At 35.4% G+C, this 17,780-nt stretch overlaps 2 protein-coding genes and 1 long non-coding RNA gene across 3 annotated transcripts; 1 reads left to right on the forward strand and 2 right to left on the reverse strand.

The window, feature by feature from the left end:
• Positions 1-2,958: 2,958 nt before the first annotated feature.
• LOC136063056 (uncharacterized) lies at positions 2,959-7,446 on the forward strand. Its single transcript, XR_010624754.1, has 5 exons — positions 2,959-3,149; positions 3,374-3,397; positions 4,497-4,565; positions 5,938-5,961; positions 7,061-7,446. It is a non-coding gene; the product is annotated as an uncharacterized LOC136063056 (long non-coding RNA).
• Positions 7,447-9,064: 1,618 nt separating this feature from the next.
• Positions 9,065-10,443, reverse strand: LOC136063047 (uncharacterized). The gene is made up of 3 exons (XM_065762930.1): positions 10,207-10,443; positions 9,863-10,075; positions 9,065-9,730 (listed from the first exon to the last, which is right to left on the reverse strand). Exons 1-3 carry the CDS (start codon positions 10,441-10,443, stop codon positions 9,065-9,067), a joined length of 1,116 nt encoding a protein of 371 aa, XP_065619002.1.
• A 2,196-nt stretch (positions 10,444-12,639) lies between these two features.
• Positions 12,640-13,251, reverse strand: LOC136063048 (uncharacterized). The gene has a single exon (XM_065762931.1). The coding sequence runs from the start codon at positions 13,249-13,251 to the stop codon at positions 12,640-12,642; it is 612 nt and encodes a 203-aa protein (XP_065619003.1).
• Positions 13,252-17,780: the final 4,529 nt, after the last annotated feature.

A 17,780-nucleotide genomic window follows, 5' to 3' on the forward strand; every position in this document is an offset into this window, starting at 1 on the left:
TTTACCTTTAAACCGATTGGAATGAGTGAGGGGATGATCATGCGTTTTGATTTTTTTTGCTTTTTAATTGTAAAGTTTCAATCTATGATATTCACTTTTAGTAATTATGGGCCCGTTTGGTAGATAAGTTTGAGTAATATTGTTTTTATTTTTTTGAAATACGTGTGGGTAAAAAAGTGTATAAAAATACGTGTAATGTTGTTTAAAAACTGAAAATGTGTTTTTAAGATGCTCTACCAAATAGGGCCATAGGCCAAAACAGTAGAGATAAGTAGAACTCACAATTGTGCATTTTGAAAAATGTGCAATATGTACATTAGGGGATGTTTGATATATGCACTTAAAAACATGTGTTTTGTTGTTTGAAAACATATATGGGTGAAAAAATGTATAAAAATACCCGTAATATTATTTAAAAAACTAAAAACATGTGTTTGAGTGGGTGTAAAAAACAGGGCTTTAATTTTTAAGAATCACATGACATGTAAAGGGCAACTTGTGTAAGTAAACTGATAATTTACAAACCCCACCCCAACAGGGAAAAAGTACGTACACAGAAAATCAAAGGTCTTCTCGAAATCTCTTCCAATGAATTCAGAAATCTCTACCACTTTTGGTAACATATGGATTATTGGGTCCCATAAATCACTTGACTTGTGTTCTTTTTTTTATAAGCCACAACCAAACTGAATCGGTTCCCGCCTCTAGAAATGCCAGTGTATCAATCTCATCCCCTCCACATTTTCACAAATATCTACCCACTAGCTTGTCCTGTTTATTCAACTTGTCATCTTGGCTCGTGATAAATATGGTTCTAGTAGTACACTGATCACACACTATCTTATTTCCACCCACCAAAGCTGAATATATACAAATTACATAATAATTATAATCTAGAATGAAGTTTATTACAAAGGAATTGTATAAACTTAGTGAAAATCATATCTCCATCCAATTATACTTGTACAGTGGAGAAATATGTTAGAATTCCACGTAAGGGATTGCAATGGGGTAGGGCAGAATCAGATTATAAGTGCAATGTACCTAATCTTGTTCCATCTTTGAGGAAAAGAAAATATGCATGGAATGAGAGCAGTGATAAGAGCTATAAAAATATTTTGTCATCCTTAATGAGATCGATGTGATACAAATAAAAAACAAAGATAATAAGTAAATGAGAGGAGACAGTGATGAGAGTTTTTTTTTTTTTTTTGGTGAAACAGTGATGAGAATTTTGAAAGACAGGGGCTATGTGTTTTCAAGGATGCCAATAGAATATATAAATGTATTAAATATATTTATAAATATATCTATAAATATGAAAATATATTTATAAATATATCTAAAAAATATATGAAAAAATATTAAATATATCTATAAATAATTTAATATATTTTAATTGAAAATATATTTGCACGTTTAAGGCAAGAAAAAATTGTGGGAGGTACGGTAGGGATGGTGGGTCACTGTCAGGGCAAGCTAAGGCATTTTTACCGTTTTAGAGCATTCACATTCTAAAATTCTACTTCATCCTATTTTATCATCTTAAAAAATTATTTTATCAATTATATCATACTATTTTACAATACTCTCAACGTCCCAATTTTTATTTTACAATATAACACATTAAAATTATATTTCTACATGATAAAATAATATATCCAAAACCCAATAAAAACAAAAACCAAAAACCGGTGAGAGAGAAAGGAATTGATAAAGTAAGTGAATAAAATATTAGCTTTTTTTTTTAGAATCGAGCTACAGTGCAATTCTACCTTTAGAATTGCACTGTAGCACTATTGCAAATTTTTTTGCAATAGTTGGTTTTTACAAGTCCGGATCTGTGGGGAGTTTTGGGCTTTTATGATAAAATTTCCCTACATATGGCATATATCATTCCCAATGTGAATATTCTTACATCCTACTACCTTATCTTGTAATATCAAAATTAACTTTTAAGATTTTTTTTTTTTTAAATGATGATAAAAAAGTTCACTTTCCTGAAAATGTTAAAACTCTAATCAATTACACTGCTTCTTATGAATAGGATAAAGTCTTCCTCCAATCAGTGTTGAAGGATTCTCTTCCAACGTTTATAAGAACACCCATCTATATTAAATAACATAATTCATTAAATATTTATTTATTTATTTATACATATTAAATATGTATGTATCATGGTTTTTATTTTTATTTTTTTTTTAACTTTCACATGAAATACATGAATTTTTGAATATATGTATATATATATATATATATATCATCCCAATTAAGGGAAAGAAAGATTGTTTATATTCTAAAATAACATATGGGTTACTACGTATTGGATAAGAAAATTCAGGAATAAAAGAAATACATTATATGTTATGTTTCTTTATTTTAATTTGTTTACATTTCAATTTAATAGCATGCTAGTGTAGACTCTACCCTACGTAGGGGCTGTTTGGTACATAATTTTAAACATATGTTTTTAGTTTTTAAACATTACACACATTTCTATACACTTTTTCACTCACACGTTTTTTTTTTTTTTTTTTAAACCGAAAATTATTGTTTAAACACACTTATCAAACAAGCCTTCAAATTTAGGCTAAACTAAAGTTTGTCACTATCTATAGGGACGGATCCATATCCCGTGCAATACCTAGGTATTGCGAGCCCAAATCTTCTCTCACTTTTCTTGCTCCACTCTATACTCCATCAATAAAAACTTGTTACATGTTCACCTAATTAATTAAATACTGCCATTAATTAATAATGGTAGTATTTAATTAATTAGGTGAACATGTAACAAGTTTTTATTTGTAAAATATAGAGTGAAGCAGGAAAAGTGGGACAAAGATTTGGACTCGGGTATTGCAAGGTGTGCAATAGTTTCAATCTCAGCCCTTACTTTAATCTAATGGATATAAATATGACACATCATAGAGCCACGTCATTAATCCGTGTGACACCACTTTCACCCATTTCTTTACTCTTTTCTCTACACCCTTCAGCTTCCTCAAATTTCAAAAAACTCTCTCCCTTTCTCTCTTCCATTAGATTTGGACTCCATGGCTCAATTTCCATGGCTACAGCTAGTAGCCACCGCGTTCCACTCCACCAATTCCGGTGGTGGTTCCGGGAAATTTCCTATGTCTCACTAATCGGTACTTTAGGAATTTTTTTTTTTTTAAATGGTTAGGGGATCTTGTTGTTTGGGTTTTTATTATCTATAGAGTATTTGTTTTGATCTTATCTTAATTTTTTTGAATTGGGTTTGTTTGATTTTGCCGAAAAAATCCACCTTTGATACTATCAGTTATGATCCATAATTTGCTGAAAAATAGCCATTCATTTTTACTGATCTAGTGTTTTGGTTTCATTCCTGCAGCTCGAAGGAGAGACCCACTCTTGGGTAAGACGTGTTCTCTGTTTTTATGTGCTGTATTATCTTTTTTTTCTTCTTTGTATTTTTGGAATATGCTTTGATTATGCATCTGAAACACAGATCAATCTAACAAATGAAATGCTATAAGTTTCACCTTTATTCCAAAGCCAACCCCAAACGTGATTAGATCTAGACATTTTGATTATCAGTTTTTTTCTCCCTCCTTTTTTGATTTCATTGTCAAAGATTTGCCTTTCTTTAATTAATTTTCCTTTTCAGTCCATGCTAAAAAAAAAAAAAAAAATTTATTTTGTAATGTTTTGATTTCTTGTTATTGTCCATTGGTGCTCCCTATGTCCATTGGCAAACCACTTGCTGCTATGTTTGTCAATTTTAAAATAAATGCTTTGCTGATACGATAATTGAAATTTTGGTCTTGAAGAAGTTCATTTTTTGGTGTGAAGGTTGTTGACTGTTGTATATGTGATGACCCCAATTCCATAATTTGTTTTTCCTTTGTTGAGTTTACTGATGAAGGTAGTTTGTAGGTATGATGCATAGTTCAATAGTTGGTGGTAATGAGTTCTGATGTTTACTTGATTTATTGCTATGTTGTTTCTGTAGAAGGTACAAGGGCTACTTTTAGAAATTTCATTGGAGTTTGATAATACCTATATCAACAATCAAGTATATTTGCAATGAATATTTAATTTGGTTACATAATTTTTATATTTATTGTCTAATTGCTCTGTATCTTCTTTTGTAAAGTTCTTGAATTTATTTTTGCCTTTGGAAGTACAATACGTGATTGAAATTATTTGTATACAAGTTGTAGTAAGATCTTTGGTGCACCAATCTTTTTTTCACTGGAACTTGTCTCTCCATACTTTGGAATAAAGGTGCATTTTATGCCATTGGCAAATCTTGTTTCTTTTGGATATGATGTTATATTGAGACATAGTCGTCACGAGTGTTTGTAGACTTAACTTTTTTTTCACTGGAAATGCCTTATATTTAGAAGCTGTAGATTTTTTTACATGAGCTCATTTGTTTTACCTTTATTGGTTTGACTCATTTTGTCATTTGTTATGGGCTACAGAGTTAATTCTTTGATCTTCCATTTCAGGACGATGCAAAGAAACTTGACAATGTTGCCTAGATGTGCTATCAAAGGAGTCTTGATGTTAATTGATCAGTAATTTTTTTGTATATTATTTCTGATTTTAAAGATTCTAAATGTCTATTCTTTCTGTCAATTCTTTCTCTATCAATTTCTTTTATTATGGAAATGTTATCAAGGGAATAGATTTCTTTCGGGATAGGTGGCAAGATGAATTTAAAAAGTATATCTTTCCCTAACACATTGGTTTTAATTCCTTCTTCTGTGGTTAAAAACGGGTAAAGCAAAACTATAAAGGGGTTTCCTAGAATAATCTTAGAAGAAAGGTTTTTAATTAAAACAAAAACTGTTTCAAAGCATACTCCGTCATTACATATGTGGGCACTAGGTATTTTATAATTAATTATTAAGTTTTCTCCATTAGCTTGAGTTAATCTTTCAGATGGTTTTTTATAATACCTTAAAGGTATTAATCCTTCTTGTATACAGTTCATGTCAGCACCTGAGTCTATTAAAGCAATTTCTGTCAAAGAAATTATTTATTAATTACCAAAGTAATTTCTGTATGCCATTTTTGAAAAACTACTCTGTCAATTAGACTAAAAAAATTCTGTTTATTATCATCACCTTTTGCTAATAAGGGTGAGTCTATCATGGGTTCAGAATTTTCTTTTAAATTTATTATTTCTACAATATTTTGCTCATTTATGTCTATGGAATTATCTTCTTTAATATCTTTAATTTCTTGTTTGAATATTTTTGCTTTTGTCATTAAGTCTTGTAAAGTTACTGATTCTATCTCTACGTCATCTTTTTTCTTTTTTATCTTCTCTTGCCTGTCTTTTCTTTTTTTAGCTCTTTCTTCTTTTCTGCACTCTGTAACATGGTGTCCATATTTCTTACATCTAATACAAGCAATAGGTATATCTATGGAATCTTTCAATTTTAGTAAATAATCTTTTTTGTCTTGATCAGGTAGATTATCTATCAATTTTATTATTATGTCTTTTTGTTTTCTTTTTCTTTTATTAACTTTAAGTGGGTTGGTTGATTTTAGTTCTTCCTTTTTCTTTACTCGATCTATCTCTTTTTGACTGATATTAAATATTTCCATTAATTCATTTAATGTATCTCTTTCAAATTCTAATGGAATATGAAAACTGAAACTATAAAACCTTACTTGAAAATACTTCTGTCTTTGATTAAACTTGAAAACAAACTGTCTTTGAGACAAGCTTGAAAATAAAACACTGTCTGAAAGGTTACAAGATTACAAAGTAAAACTGTAAAGGGTTACAAGATTATCTGTCTGGAAGGGAAGGGTTACTAGGTTACAAAAGAGAAAGGATTACAAATTCGGCTTTGATACTATCAGTTATGATCCATAATTTGCTGAAAAATAGCCATTCATTTTTACTGATCTAGTGTTTTGGTTTCATTCCTGCAGCTCGAAGGAGAGACCCACTCTTGGGTAAGACGTGTTCTCTGTTTTTATGTGCTGTATTATCTTTTTTTCTTCTTTGCATTTTTGGAATATGCTTCGATTATGCATCTGAAACACAGATCAATCTAACAAATGAAATGCTATAAGTTTCACCTTTATTCCAAAGCCAACCCCAAACGTGATTAGATCTAGACATTTTGATTATCAGTTTTTTTCTCCCTCCTTTTTTGATTTCATTGTCAAAGATTTGCCTTTCTTTAATTAATTTTCCTTTTCAGTCCATGCTAAAAAAAAAAAAAAAAAAAATTATTTTGTAATGTTTTGATTTCTTGTTATTGTCCATTGGTGCTTCCTATGTCCATTGGCAAACAACTTGCTGCTATGTTTGTCAATTTAAAATAAATGCTTTGCTGATACGATAATTGAAATTTTGGTCTTGAAGAAGTTCATTTTTTGGTGTGAAGGTTGTTGACTGTTGTATATGTGATGACCCCAATTCCATAATTTGTTTTTCCTTTGTTGAGTTTACTGATGAAGGTAGTTTGTAGGTATGGTGCATAGTTCAATAGTTGGTGGTAATGAGTTCTGATGTTTACTTGATTTATTGCTATGTTGTTTCTGTAGAAGGTGCAAGGGCTACTTTTAGAAATTTCATTGGAGTTTGATAATACCTATATCAACAATCAAGTATATTTGCAATGAATATTTAATTTGGTTACATAATTTTATATTTATTGTCTAATTGCTCTGTATCTTCTTTTGTAAAGTTCTTGAATTTATTTTTGCCTTTGGAAGTACAATACATGATTGAAATTATTTGTATACAAGTTGTAGTAAGATCTTTGGTGCACCAATCTTTTTTTCACTGGAACTTGTCTCTCCATACTTTGGAATAAAGGTGCATTTTATGCCATTGGCAAATCTTGTTTCTTTTGGATATGATGTTATATTGAGATATAGTTGTCACGAGTGTTTGTAGACTTAATTTCTTTTTTCACTGGAAATGCCTTATATTTAGAAGCTGTAGATTTTTTTACATGAGCTCATTTGTTTTACCTTTATTGGTTTAACTCATTTTGTCATTTGTTATGGGCTACAGAGTTAATTCTTTGATCTTCCATTTCAGGACGATGCAAAGAAACTTGACAATGTTGCCTAGAGGTGCTATCAAAGGAGTCTTGGTTCGACTCATTTAGTCTTGGAATGTAGAACAAATGTTGTTGAAGGAGTCCAATGCAGAATAGGTGTTGCTGCTGAAGGAGTCCAATCTGATGGCTAGGTTATCAAATTGAAGAAAGAGATTTGGGTGGAATAGTTTTAGTTTATTGATAGGCTTATCAAATTAAGGCTACTATCATTTAGGAAGAGTTCTCTGCTTGTTAGTAGATTATTCTTTAAATGTAATTCTTTATTATTATTATTATTTTTTAGTTCAGCATATTAGATTATGTGTAATTGGAGATATTGTATTTAGTTACTATTTAATCAATGAAAAATAAAAGAATCAAGGAGTACTACAATCCAAATTCTTCTCTTTCTCAAATTCTTAGAGGCTAATCACCTAAAACTCAACCAACTTATCCTTATTTAGTGCATTTGGTGTAGTACGTTGTCTTACATAAAAAGGACTCCACAAATGGAATCCGCAAATTTATGTGAGGCGTAAATACATTAGATGTTTCTCAATATTTGCAAGAACTTGATTTGAATAAACCAATACCAATATCTAAAACAAAGATGTGCGAAAGTAAAGAGAAAATAGGTTCAATAACATTTTTGCGCATCCTTTCTATTATAGTTATTTATAAAAATGAACATGTACAACTAAAGGGAGTTCAACTTCAAGAAATCAAAAATTTTCCCATGCTTCAAGAAATCAAGAAATCAAAAATCAAGAAATGAACTTAAAAGTGGCTTCCGTTATTTTTAGATTGATAAAAAAGATAAAGAAAATTGTAGAGAGTGATCCAACCTGCCTAATGTTCCAATTTATGCTTCTATTACTTCTACCCACTACATCTTAATCCGAATTAGCAAGGTTTAAAATCTTTGTAAAGAATCAAAATAGCAAACCAAATATACAACTATATAAAATCATATTTCAAGGATTCCAGTCTTTAAGTACTTACAAGTGAGCAACTTCTGTTGTTTCTTCTTCCCAAACATATAGCTCACCAGAACATCCTCCATTCCTACATCACATCAATTAAGCAATTAAGATTAAAGAAATTAACCTTCAAGTTTAAAGCAATTAAGCTTCGTTTTACGAAAAGTTATCAAATTTACAACAAAAGCCCAGATTTTACTATGTTTAGTTTTCTTGAAGCAAAAATTGAATTTTTAGCATAAAACCCAAATGGCCAACCACTACTGATACTCTGTTTTGTTAGGTAGGACAAAGAAAATGAAAATAAAGTAAAAATTAACGATTTCACTTAATTACTCCAAAAACTTCATTGCCTATTTGAAATTCTTCTTCACTACCATTAAATTATCTTATACATAATGATTCTCAAAAAAAAAAAAAAAAAAAAAATTCTTATACATAACAAACACGCACACAAATATATAGGAAGTGAAAGAGGGAAAAGGGGTACCAAAAAGAGGGAGACCTTCACTCCGTGAGAGTTGGGACTTGGGACAGCTTCACACACGAGAAAGAGGGAGGAATTTTTTTTGTTGAAGAGCGAGATGAGTCTTCTTCGTCGGCGTCGGAATTGGACAAGCTTGAAGCTTCGCTGGAGCTTTGGAAGCAACAGCGATGGCAAAGAGAGAGGCTTGGCCTTGTGTGGACTGGTACCGAGCTGCTGTGACAATGGATTAAAGAAGAGGCAGTTGCACAGGGGAGAGAGAGAGAGAAAAAATTGAGTTTATGTTTTATGAAACAGTGGGCATGCTGAATCCTGATGGGTGTGAAATTTTTTAAGGGCAAAATAGTCTTTTTGTCATTTGGTGAGGTGTCAAATATTTAAGCCATTATATTAAATCTATGGCTGAGAATAGAGTTATTGCACACCATACAATACCCTAGGTATTGCACGGGATATGGATCCCTGTAGGGACATGAGCCAATGAGTATCTTTGAATATCTTCATGTTTTTCTTTGGTAAAAATACGATTGCATTAAGAACTACAGAACAAAAGAAGATTCAGTACACATCCTGGTTAAATACAAACCATTCAAATCAGAATTGAAAATAGTCACTAAGACCATAGGCGGACACAAGAAAAGCTTAAACTGATTATCTTGAGTAGCTCCCATCCTAGCCAGCTTGTCTACACTTCGATTAGCTTCCCGAAAACAATGCTTAAAGCGAATTTGGTGAATCTGTGTAGCCAGTTGTTTGCAATCATCAACCAAGGGAGCAACCAAACTGTTAGTGAATTTTGAAGCAGAAAGAACATCAATTACAACTTTGGCATCCAATTCAACTTCAACAGCATTAAAATTCCTATGAGCACAAATCAACAACCCGTCCCTTAATGCCCATAATTCTACTATGAAACTAGAAGAAATTCCTATATTCCTTGCAAATCCCACAACCCAGGCACCTTCTTCGTCGCGAATAAGTCCCCCACCTCCTGCTAGCCCCATATTTCCAAGGGAAGACCCATCCGTGTTCAACTTAACCCATCCACGCCCAAGTTTCTCCCATCGGATCTGCTTGGCAACTAGTTGAGATGCTATTTCTGGAAAGTAAGCACAATAAAAGAACTTTGTGGCTCTATGAACTATATCTTTAGCTAATGATGGATTGGGTGTTTTGCTGTTGAACATAACCTGATTTCTATGACTCTAGAGAGTCCAAATGGAAAAGGAAAACACAATTTTCCAAGGAATGGGAGGGCGAAAATTTGCCTTATCATTTGCACAGTTAGATGATAACCACGAATGAAAGTTTTGCACAAAGAAGGTCCCATTACTGACCGATACTCCCAACTGAATCCATATATCCTTGATAGTGGGACAATCTCGAAGAGCATGAGAGATTGTTTCAACATCGGATTGACATAAAGGGCAGGTGACATCAGTATTAATGCCTCTTGCTGCTATGCGCTCTCTAACCCCGACACTATTATGGCAACATTTGCATAGAAAAAACTGAATTCTAGGAGAGTTTTTAAATCCCAAACCCACTTCCTGTGTAAAGGCTCAACAGATCCCAAATTTTCTGCAAGTCTATAAGCACTGTGAAGATCAAAATCTCCATGTTTAGCCCCCACCTAAGCCAGTCTATCTTGACTTCTAGTAGTTAGAGTGAAAGGAATTACTTGAATCTCCTTCTTGTAATTCAGAGGGAGATCAAAAGGAATTAGATCCCAATTCCACCCTGATTCATTAACAACATCTTTAATCTTCAGCTTCTCACTTTCTAAAGGCAAAGGCCCTTGAACCACCTGCCTTAGAGGACCTTGGCTTGTCCAAGAATCAAACCAAAAACTCAGATTGCTCTCCCTTCTAGGAAACCACCTTGTTCCATTTTGAAAAATAGTTTTAGCCTTCCTCATTCCAGCCCAAACTTGTGAGCAAGGAAGCTTATCACTGTTCCTTGATCTCAGTCTTTGCTGGGAGCAATACTTGCTTTTGATTACTTTGGCCTATAAGGAGTCCCCCTCTGTTTGAAACCTCTAATTCAGCTTTGCAGGTAGACTTACATTCCTCCCCTTGGCTGTTTGAACACCCAATCCACCTTTCCCCTTTGGTTTAGTGACTTTTCCCTATCCTATCCAGTGCATCTTCTTAGAAGATTCAGACGACCCCCATAAGAAATTCTTGTTAACCCGATCTATACTGTCCAAAACCTTAACTGGTAAGGGTGTGCATTGCATCACATAATTAGGAATTGTTGACAAGGATGACTGAACAAGCACTGCCCTTCCTGCTTGAGAAACCAAGCTAGCCTTCCACCCCGCCAACTTTTGCTTTATCCTATCCATAATAAAATTGAAATCCCGACTCGAGGAGCCTGACACTTTAATGGGGATACCAAGATATTTCCCAATTGTTGAAGTGGACTGAAAACCAAGGATATCACTGAGAGATTCCTTTGTATCACAATCCACATTGGGGGAGAAATATGCTCTAGACTTGGATTTACTAATCGTTTGTCCAGAAATAGCACAAAACTCATCCAAAACATCTCATATGGCTGAACAATTTGTGTGGTCAGCTTTAGCAAACAACACAAGGTCATCGGCAAAGAATAGATGAGAAAAGGCCGGTCCACCTCTAGAGGCTTTAATAGGAATCCAAATGTTCTCCTCACACTTCTCTTGGATCAGCTGCCCTAGGTAGTCCATACAAAGGATAAAAAGATAAGGGGAAAGGGGGTGTCTTTGTCTAATACCCCTTGATAGGCAAAACTTTTCTAAACAGCCCCCATTAAACAGAACCGAAGAAGATATTGTTGACACACAACTCATTATAACTTGAATCAAATTTTTCAAAAATTAGCTTTCCCAAGTATATCTTTTATAAAACTCCATTCAAGCTTGTCATAAGCTTTCTTAAGGTCTATTTTGATCGCCATATAACCCACTCTCCCCTTTTTCTTGCTAATCGTGTGGATCAATTCTTGCACAATGATGGCATTATCTGTTCCCCTCCTTCCTAGCACAAAGGCTGTTTGAAACGGTGAAATAAGCTCTCCCAAAATTGGCCTTAATCTTGCCACAATAATCTTGGTAATGATCTTATAAACCGTATTACACAAGCTAATAGGCCTATAGTTTCCTATAGTTTCAAGCCCTTGAATTTTAGGAATAATTGCTATATGGGTCTTGTTTAAGTAGCTCGGAACCTTTTTTTCTACAAAAACCTTTTTAACCTCAGCCTTCACCGAATCCCCAACAATCAGCCAAAACCGTTGAGAGAAGCCCACATGCAAACCATCTAGCCTTGGGGCTTTAGAAGCTTTAAGAGACCATAGGGCTGCCTTGATCTCCTCATCTAAAACTTCAGCATCAAGGTTATCTTTGTCACTATCTGTGAGAGAGTCACCAAAAGGTGATGGGAGAAGTATGCCGATCAAACCAGACCTGAAAGGTGGAGTAGAGATCCTTGAAACTTTTATTAATATGATCCATAATATCACTCTCTTCAAAAAGCCAATCCCCCACACTATTCTTTATGGCTGAAATACGATTCCTTTTCCTTCTTACTATGGCTGAGAGATGGTAAAAGGAAGTATTCCTATCTCCAAAAACCATCCAATTAACTCTGGATTTTAAGGCCCAGAGCTCCTCTTTCTGGGCAAGGGCTAGGTCCAAATCGAGAAGTAGCTTCTTTTCCAACTCAATTAAGAAAGCCGAAGGCTTGGAAGCTAAAGCTTTCTGTATGCCATTAAGTCTTGACATTAGCTTCTTCTTCTTCTTAAAAATATTCCCAAAATGAGATCGATTCCAGGTTTTTGCCTCTTTAGAGAAGCTCTCAATGGCCATTGGTAACAAGGCTGAATTTTTCCAAGCATTTGCTACCACCTTGGGAAAGGATGGATCGGACACCCAGAAGCTTTGGAATTTGAAAGGCCTCTTGAGGAAGGTTGATGGTCTGGGTTGCGTTTCCAACAGAACAGGGCAATGAGCAGAGTGGCACCGAGTCAAATGAGTGACTTTTGCTTATGGAAAAAGGCTAAACCACTCTGGATTAACAAAGAATCGATCAATTCTCTCTTGGATTAGAGCATCCACTTCTCTGCGGTTAGTCTACGTGAACCTTGGCCCCGAAAACCCAAGATCAATCATATTACACTTATCTAGACATTCCTTGAACAGTAAAGACCTGTTAACACTAATCTCTCTACCACCAAATTTATCATCAGTATTAAGGGGCTCATTGAAATCCCTAGCAATAACCCAAGATAAATTATGATACTCAACTACAGTAGCCAAATTATTCCATAAAATGGTTCTTTCTTCAAGCCTAGGACTAGCATACACGGCAAATAAAACCCAGGAAAAGTCAGAGCTACGCACCTCGATAGACACATGAATTTCCTGCTCGATGTTGGCCATCTGAGTTACTTCCACCTTATCTAAATTCCACATAACCCATAAGCCACCCGTGTATCCAATAGTCGCCATATGGATAGCCCCATCAAAAGGTAGTCTGTCGGTGATTTCCTTTGCTCTCTCACCACCAAGCCGAGTCTTCATCACCATAAAAATAGCCGGATCATGATTTCGGGTTAACTCCCTAACATGTTGCTGAAAATTGGGCTTCAGCACACCTCTACTATTCCAAATAAAGATATTCATGGATAAACGTTGGATTGGGTTGGAGCACTTATCAAAAGGGGGCATCAGCACCGCCTCCATTCTCAAATTCCATCCTTTCTTCGCTAGCACNTGATATTTGTTTAACGGTACTCGAGCTCAAAGAACTCGAGTACCATTAACCATACATTTATTACGACGGTTGGAGCCAGTACGAAGTTGTGAGTAGGTGGGTAATAAAGAAATGTGGTAGTAGGTACTCGAGTTTCCTAAACTCGGGTACCATAGAAATACAGTACTCGAGCTTGGTGACCTCGAGTACCTCAGTAATACAGTACTCGAGCTCACCAAGCTCGAGTACGAAGCAAAATATTTTAAGTCTTGCCATGTCATTGTGCCACGGTGGAAGTGGAAAATGTAGTACTCGAGTTCACCAAACTCGAGTACTTAAAAAGGTGGTATATTGCTAATTATTTCCGAAACAGTGTCTTCGTGCAAAATAGTTCGAAAATTAATGGTATTGGGCCAATTTCGCCTGCCTTATAACCTATTCCTCGCAATACCTTTTTTGCCCCTTACTGAAGGGCTTGTTCTCGTGTTAAACTCAATCTTGTTAGTCCCAGCAACAAAATTTTGGTTTGCTATGTGACCCACGAAGTCTGGCCCATCCTGAACAAACTTCCCATTGGGCTCGGCATCAGCTCTTAAGAGAGTATTGGGCGCTTTGACCCAGCCTGTCTTTGAAGAGTTATAACTTGTCCCTTGCCCAACCTCATATCTCAGCGATTTCTTCACAGAACCAGTGGGGCCCTCCATCTCCGTAGCACTCCTTGACACCCTTTGTCCTGCCTTTCTACGTGTCACAATCATCGTGGGCCATACGAGTCGTTGTCCTTATCCACACCACTACCTTCTGATGTATCAGTACCTGAAATTGTACTATCCATAACATGCGCTACGTGTGAGCTAACGCGTTGATTCTCATGCTCGCCGTCAGCCCCTTTCGCCGGCGGATTTGGTTTTCGGATTGTGTACGGGCACACATCCTTCTTGTGCCCTATCCTACCACAGGGAAAGCATAACTTTTGAATGCCTTCATAAGTCACCGGCTGCTCAAACCTGCCAATGAGAACCGTGTTGATGAGTGGCTTATTGATGTCTATCTGTAGACAAAGCCTAGCATACTTCCCTCTTGCTTCCATGGCTGTCTGAGAGTCTATTCTCAGAACCTTTCCAATAGAGTCTCCAATCTACTTGAGGACCTCTGTTTCATATAGCTCCATGGTGAGAGCATGAAGCCGAACCCACACCGCTATAGAGGTGACATTGGCTGTTTTTGGTTTAAAATATGGTTCCCACGGCCTGATTGAAAAAAAGTGTCCACCAATGAACCACGGGCCTTTTTCTAGGACTGAGTTTAAATATTTTTTTAGAGACAACCGGACTGAGTAAAAATCATATCCTAGATCCACCAAATCAATCCTCTCAGACGGTTTCCATAGAAAGTTAAGTTTGCTTTGGAGAAAACTAAACCCAACTGCCTTGCCAAATAGCTTTATAATCAACATGTTTGCCCAAGGTCCCCTTATCCGCAGCTTGGTTTCCTTGGAAAGTTTCACCGCCGCTAAACCTTCTCGGAGTTCCAACACCTCATCATCTGACTCAGCTTCATCTTCCATAAAATCAGTGAAATCAAAAGCTTTTGCGAAAGCTCCTGGGATTTCTCCCACTAGCTTTTCCTTAAAAGACGTCTTTGAGGATCCCCATACTTTCTGATGTCCCTGGGAGTGACCACCTTCACTGGCTCCATTGTTGAAATCAGCGTGGTGGACTTCCTTAACCTTCTTTTTGCTTCGAGAGATCTCTGTTTCCTCTTCCCTAGAGAGCACACGGTATTTGGGACGTGCCGTGCTCATTCTCCAGTGCCTCAATAGAAAAAGCCAAAGCCACCCAAAATTGTATTGGTATCTAGGTAAGTCCCAGACCAAACTCCCAGTATATAATATCTTCATGTTCAGATTTTGGGGAAAAATACTTAAGGTAATCAGAAGATCTTGTAGTGACTCCCAGCTAATGGAAAAGAACCACGTCATTAAAAATAGTTGAGATCAGCTTCCCTAGCACGTCACTTCAACACAGCTACACTAGTCTTCCGTTACCTGCAACGTTAACCCACTGTGCAAATTCAAATTTTAATTTGGAAATTGGCTTTTCATTTTCAATCTTCATCATTTTTGGAACTATCTCTCTCCCTGTTCATCATCTCCACTGTTTGGCTGCCACTTCCTTCCATCGCAACGTTGGCAGCATCTTTGCACTTGCAAGGTACCAATTTTGTTCCCACTTTTAGTGGCACAGAAAGTGCTTGCTGAAATGCTTCATAGAGATTCATTTTTTCCAAACTTCTTGTGGCTTTGTGTTCTGATCATTAGGGGTTGTGGGTTCATGATAGTGTGGTTTTGGGTAAAAAAGAGGTTGGTCTCAAAGATAATATGTTACCTTTTTACTGGTATATAAAAAATATCTTGGCTATAGACCACCACTTTTTAGTTTTCTTATGTTTGTACTTTCATCATCCTTAATGTTTTGGTGGTGTCCAAGAAGCATAACTGCAATTTGTTTAGGTTCCTTTCTGTGATGAAAGGGTATAGAAAAATATGATAAGCTTAAAGTGGGGCTTAATCCACTGGGACTATTGTGCATGACCCTTCATATTTTAACTCTTTCCACCAAGTCTAATTTGCTTCCTACTACATATTTATATCATTGGATGCACTGAAAGAAAGCTGATTGATTTGTGCTGACTGATATAAGTCTTTGCGTTTGATTTGTTATAGTACTGAGGTGCAGTTGACACAACATAGTTTAGGCCACCTTATGATTATAGAATATGGTTTAGGTTTTTAATATCGGCTTATTGGTTGAGCGGTGCCTCTAGTAAATAGTTAGATCTTATAAAAAAAAAAAAAATAGTAAATAGTTAGATGTTAGATCTTATAAAAAAAAAAAAAAAAATAGTAAATAGTTAGATGAGAAGTTAACATAAGTTCTATATAGAACATAATGTACACTTAATGATCAATAATCGAACATTGAATTAATGATCAAGAATTATCTCAGCCAAAGCCTTGAATTTCAACCGACATCTCTCCCCTCTCCTCTCTTGGAACTATCAAATTATGAAACAGTTATCCCATGCATCCAATGTATAATGTATAGGTAAGCCAAGATATTTTTAATATTCCAGTAAACTAATTCAAATTGGCACCAACAATCTTATAGAACGAATATTAAAGCAGTCATTATCAGGTATCCTCTGAAGGCAGTCTGAACGGAAATAGCAGCATAGTGAGACAAACAACTTCTACAGCTGCCTGTGCTGTTGCTGCTGCAGCTTGAGCAGCAGCAGCAGTTGCCATGGCTACTGCAATGGCATGTCTTTTCTCATCATCTGCAGCCTCAGAAACAGGATTGGTTGCTATAATCACAGCACTAGTGGTTGGAGTGATAGTAGCTGTGGTGGTAGTTACTGTCCTTGCTTGGCAGTGTTCTATAATTGTTTCCTGATTCGAAGGCTTCCTGAAAATCCATCTTCGTTTCCCTCTCTTCTGCACAAAACACAAACAAAATTTTCATCTTTGGTCATCAACATATTTTTACATGCACATTGCACAATTCAGAAAAAGAAAACAAATCTCTTTCACTATGGTTGTTTCTAGTGGAAATGCGTTATGGGGGTACATCTTTTGAAGTAAAATTTCAAACTTTAAATGCATTATGTTTCTCTATGACCAATTTATGTGATAATGAACAAAGCATTGGAAATTGAAATTTTGTACCTTTTCTTCTTCTTCTTGTTCATTTTCTTCTCTCCTTCTATTGCTTCTCTTCCCATTCTCCTTAGTAGGAGACCTAAAAGCCCTTTTAACAACAGTCAGCCACAAGCTTCCTCCAATTTTCCTCATGAAAAATATTCAGTACAGTAAACTCTAGCTGCATATAAGGCAAACCCATCTTCAAACCAAAACGTGGTGCTTTTCTTTGCTTGATAGGAACTTCACTATTTGTGTAGTTGGTAACTATAAATGCAGAAGGCACAGGGATGTGAATGAGAGGAAAAAAAACAAACTATGTAGTCTCCAAGTTGGTGTTGCTACGAACCCATGCATGTAAGCATGTAACGTCAATATTTGCAGTACACTAATATATCTACTTTGTGTAGTTTTATCACTTTTATGTCAGGCAGTTGTAAACAACATGGAAGAGTGAGTAGCCTCGAGACTGATGAAAGCTGAGAAAAGGGCTAGAGGGAAGGGTGAAGCTTTTGCCTTTTTTCATGTTTCTGTAAAAAAGAAAAAAGAAAAAAAAAAGTATGTAATTATCATAGATTCACGCTTAGAGTTAGAGAGGGTTACAACTATTACATTAGATAATGTTGTTCTTTTGGGATTTGGATTGTTGGGAAATAGATAGGGATAATGCTTGTTTTTTTGGGATCTACCTATGGTAAAGGAACATATAACTGTGTAAGAGCTCTCAGGGTTATTTTATTAGTATCCAATGCAATTTGAGAGGTGTTCTTGAGAGGTGACATGTTGGTATTGGACTGTCAAACTTGAAAGGAATTTGAA

This window comes from Quercus suber, unplaced genomic scaffold (genome assembly GCF_002906115.3).
Source record: "Quercus suber isolate HL8 unplaced genomic scaffold, Cork oak 2.0 scaffold_481, whole genome shotgun sequence".
Lineage (NCBI taxonomy): Eukaryota > Viridiplantae > Streptophyta > Magnoliopsida > Fagales > Fagaceae > Quercus > Quercus suber.

Bases quoted from the DNA above. Each gene is read 5' to 3' on its own strand.
- LOC136063047 (XM_065762930.1), bottom strand. From the start codon at position 10,443: ATGAGGAAGGCTAAAACTATTTTTCAAAATGGAACAAGGTGGTTTCCT. The intron at 10,076-10,206 runs GTAATTCCTTTC...GCCTTTACACAG, and splicing joins ATTACAAGAAGGAGATTCAA to GAAGTGGGTTTGGGATTTAA. The intron at 9,731-9,862 runs GTCAGTAATGGG...TGGACTCTCTAG, and splicing joins GGATTCAGTTGGGAGTATCG to AGTCATAGAAATCAGGTTAT.
- LOC136063048 (XM_065762931.1), bottom strand. From the start codon at position 13,251: ATGGAGGCGGTGCTGATGCCCCCTTTTGATAAGTGCTCCAACCCAATC.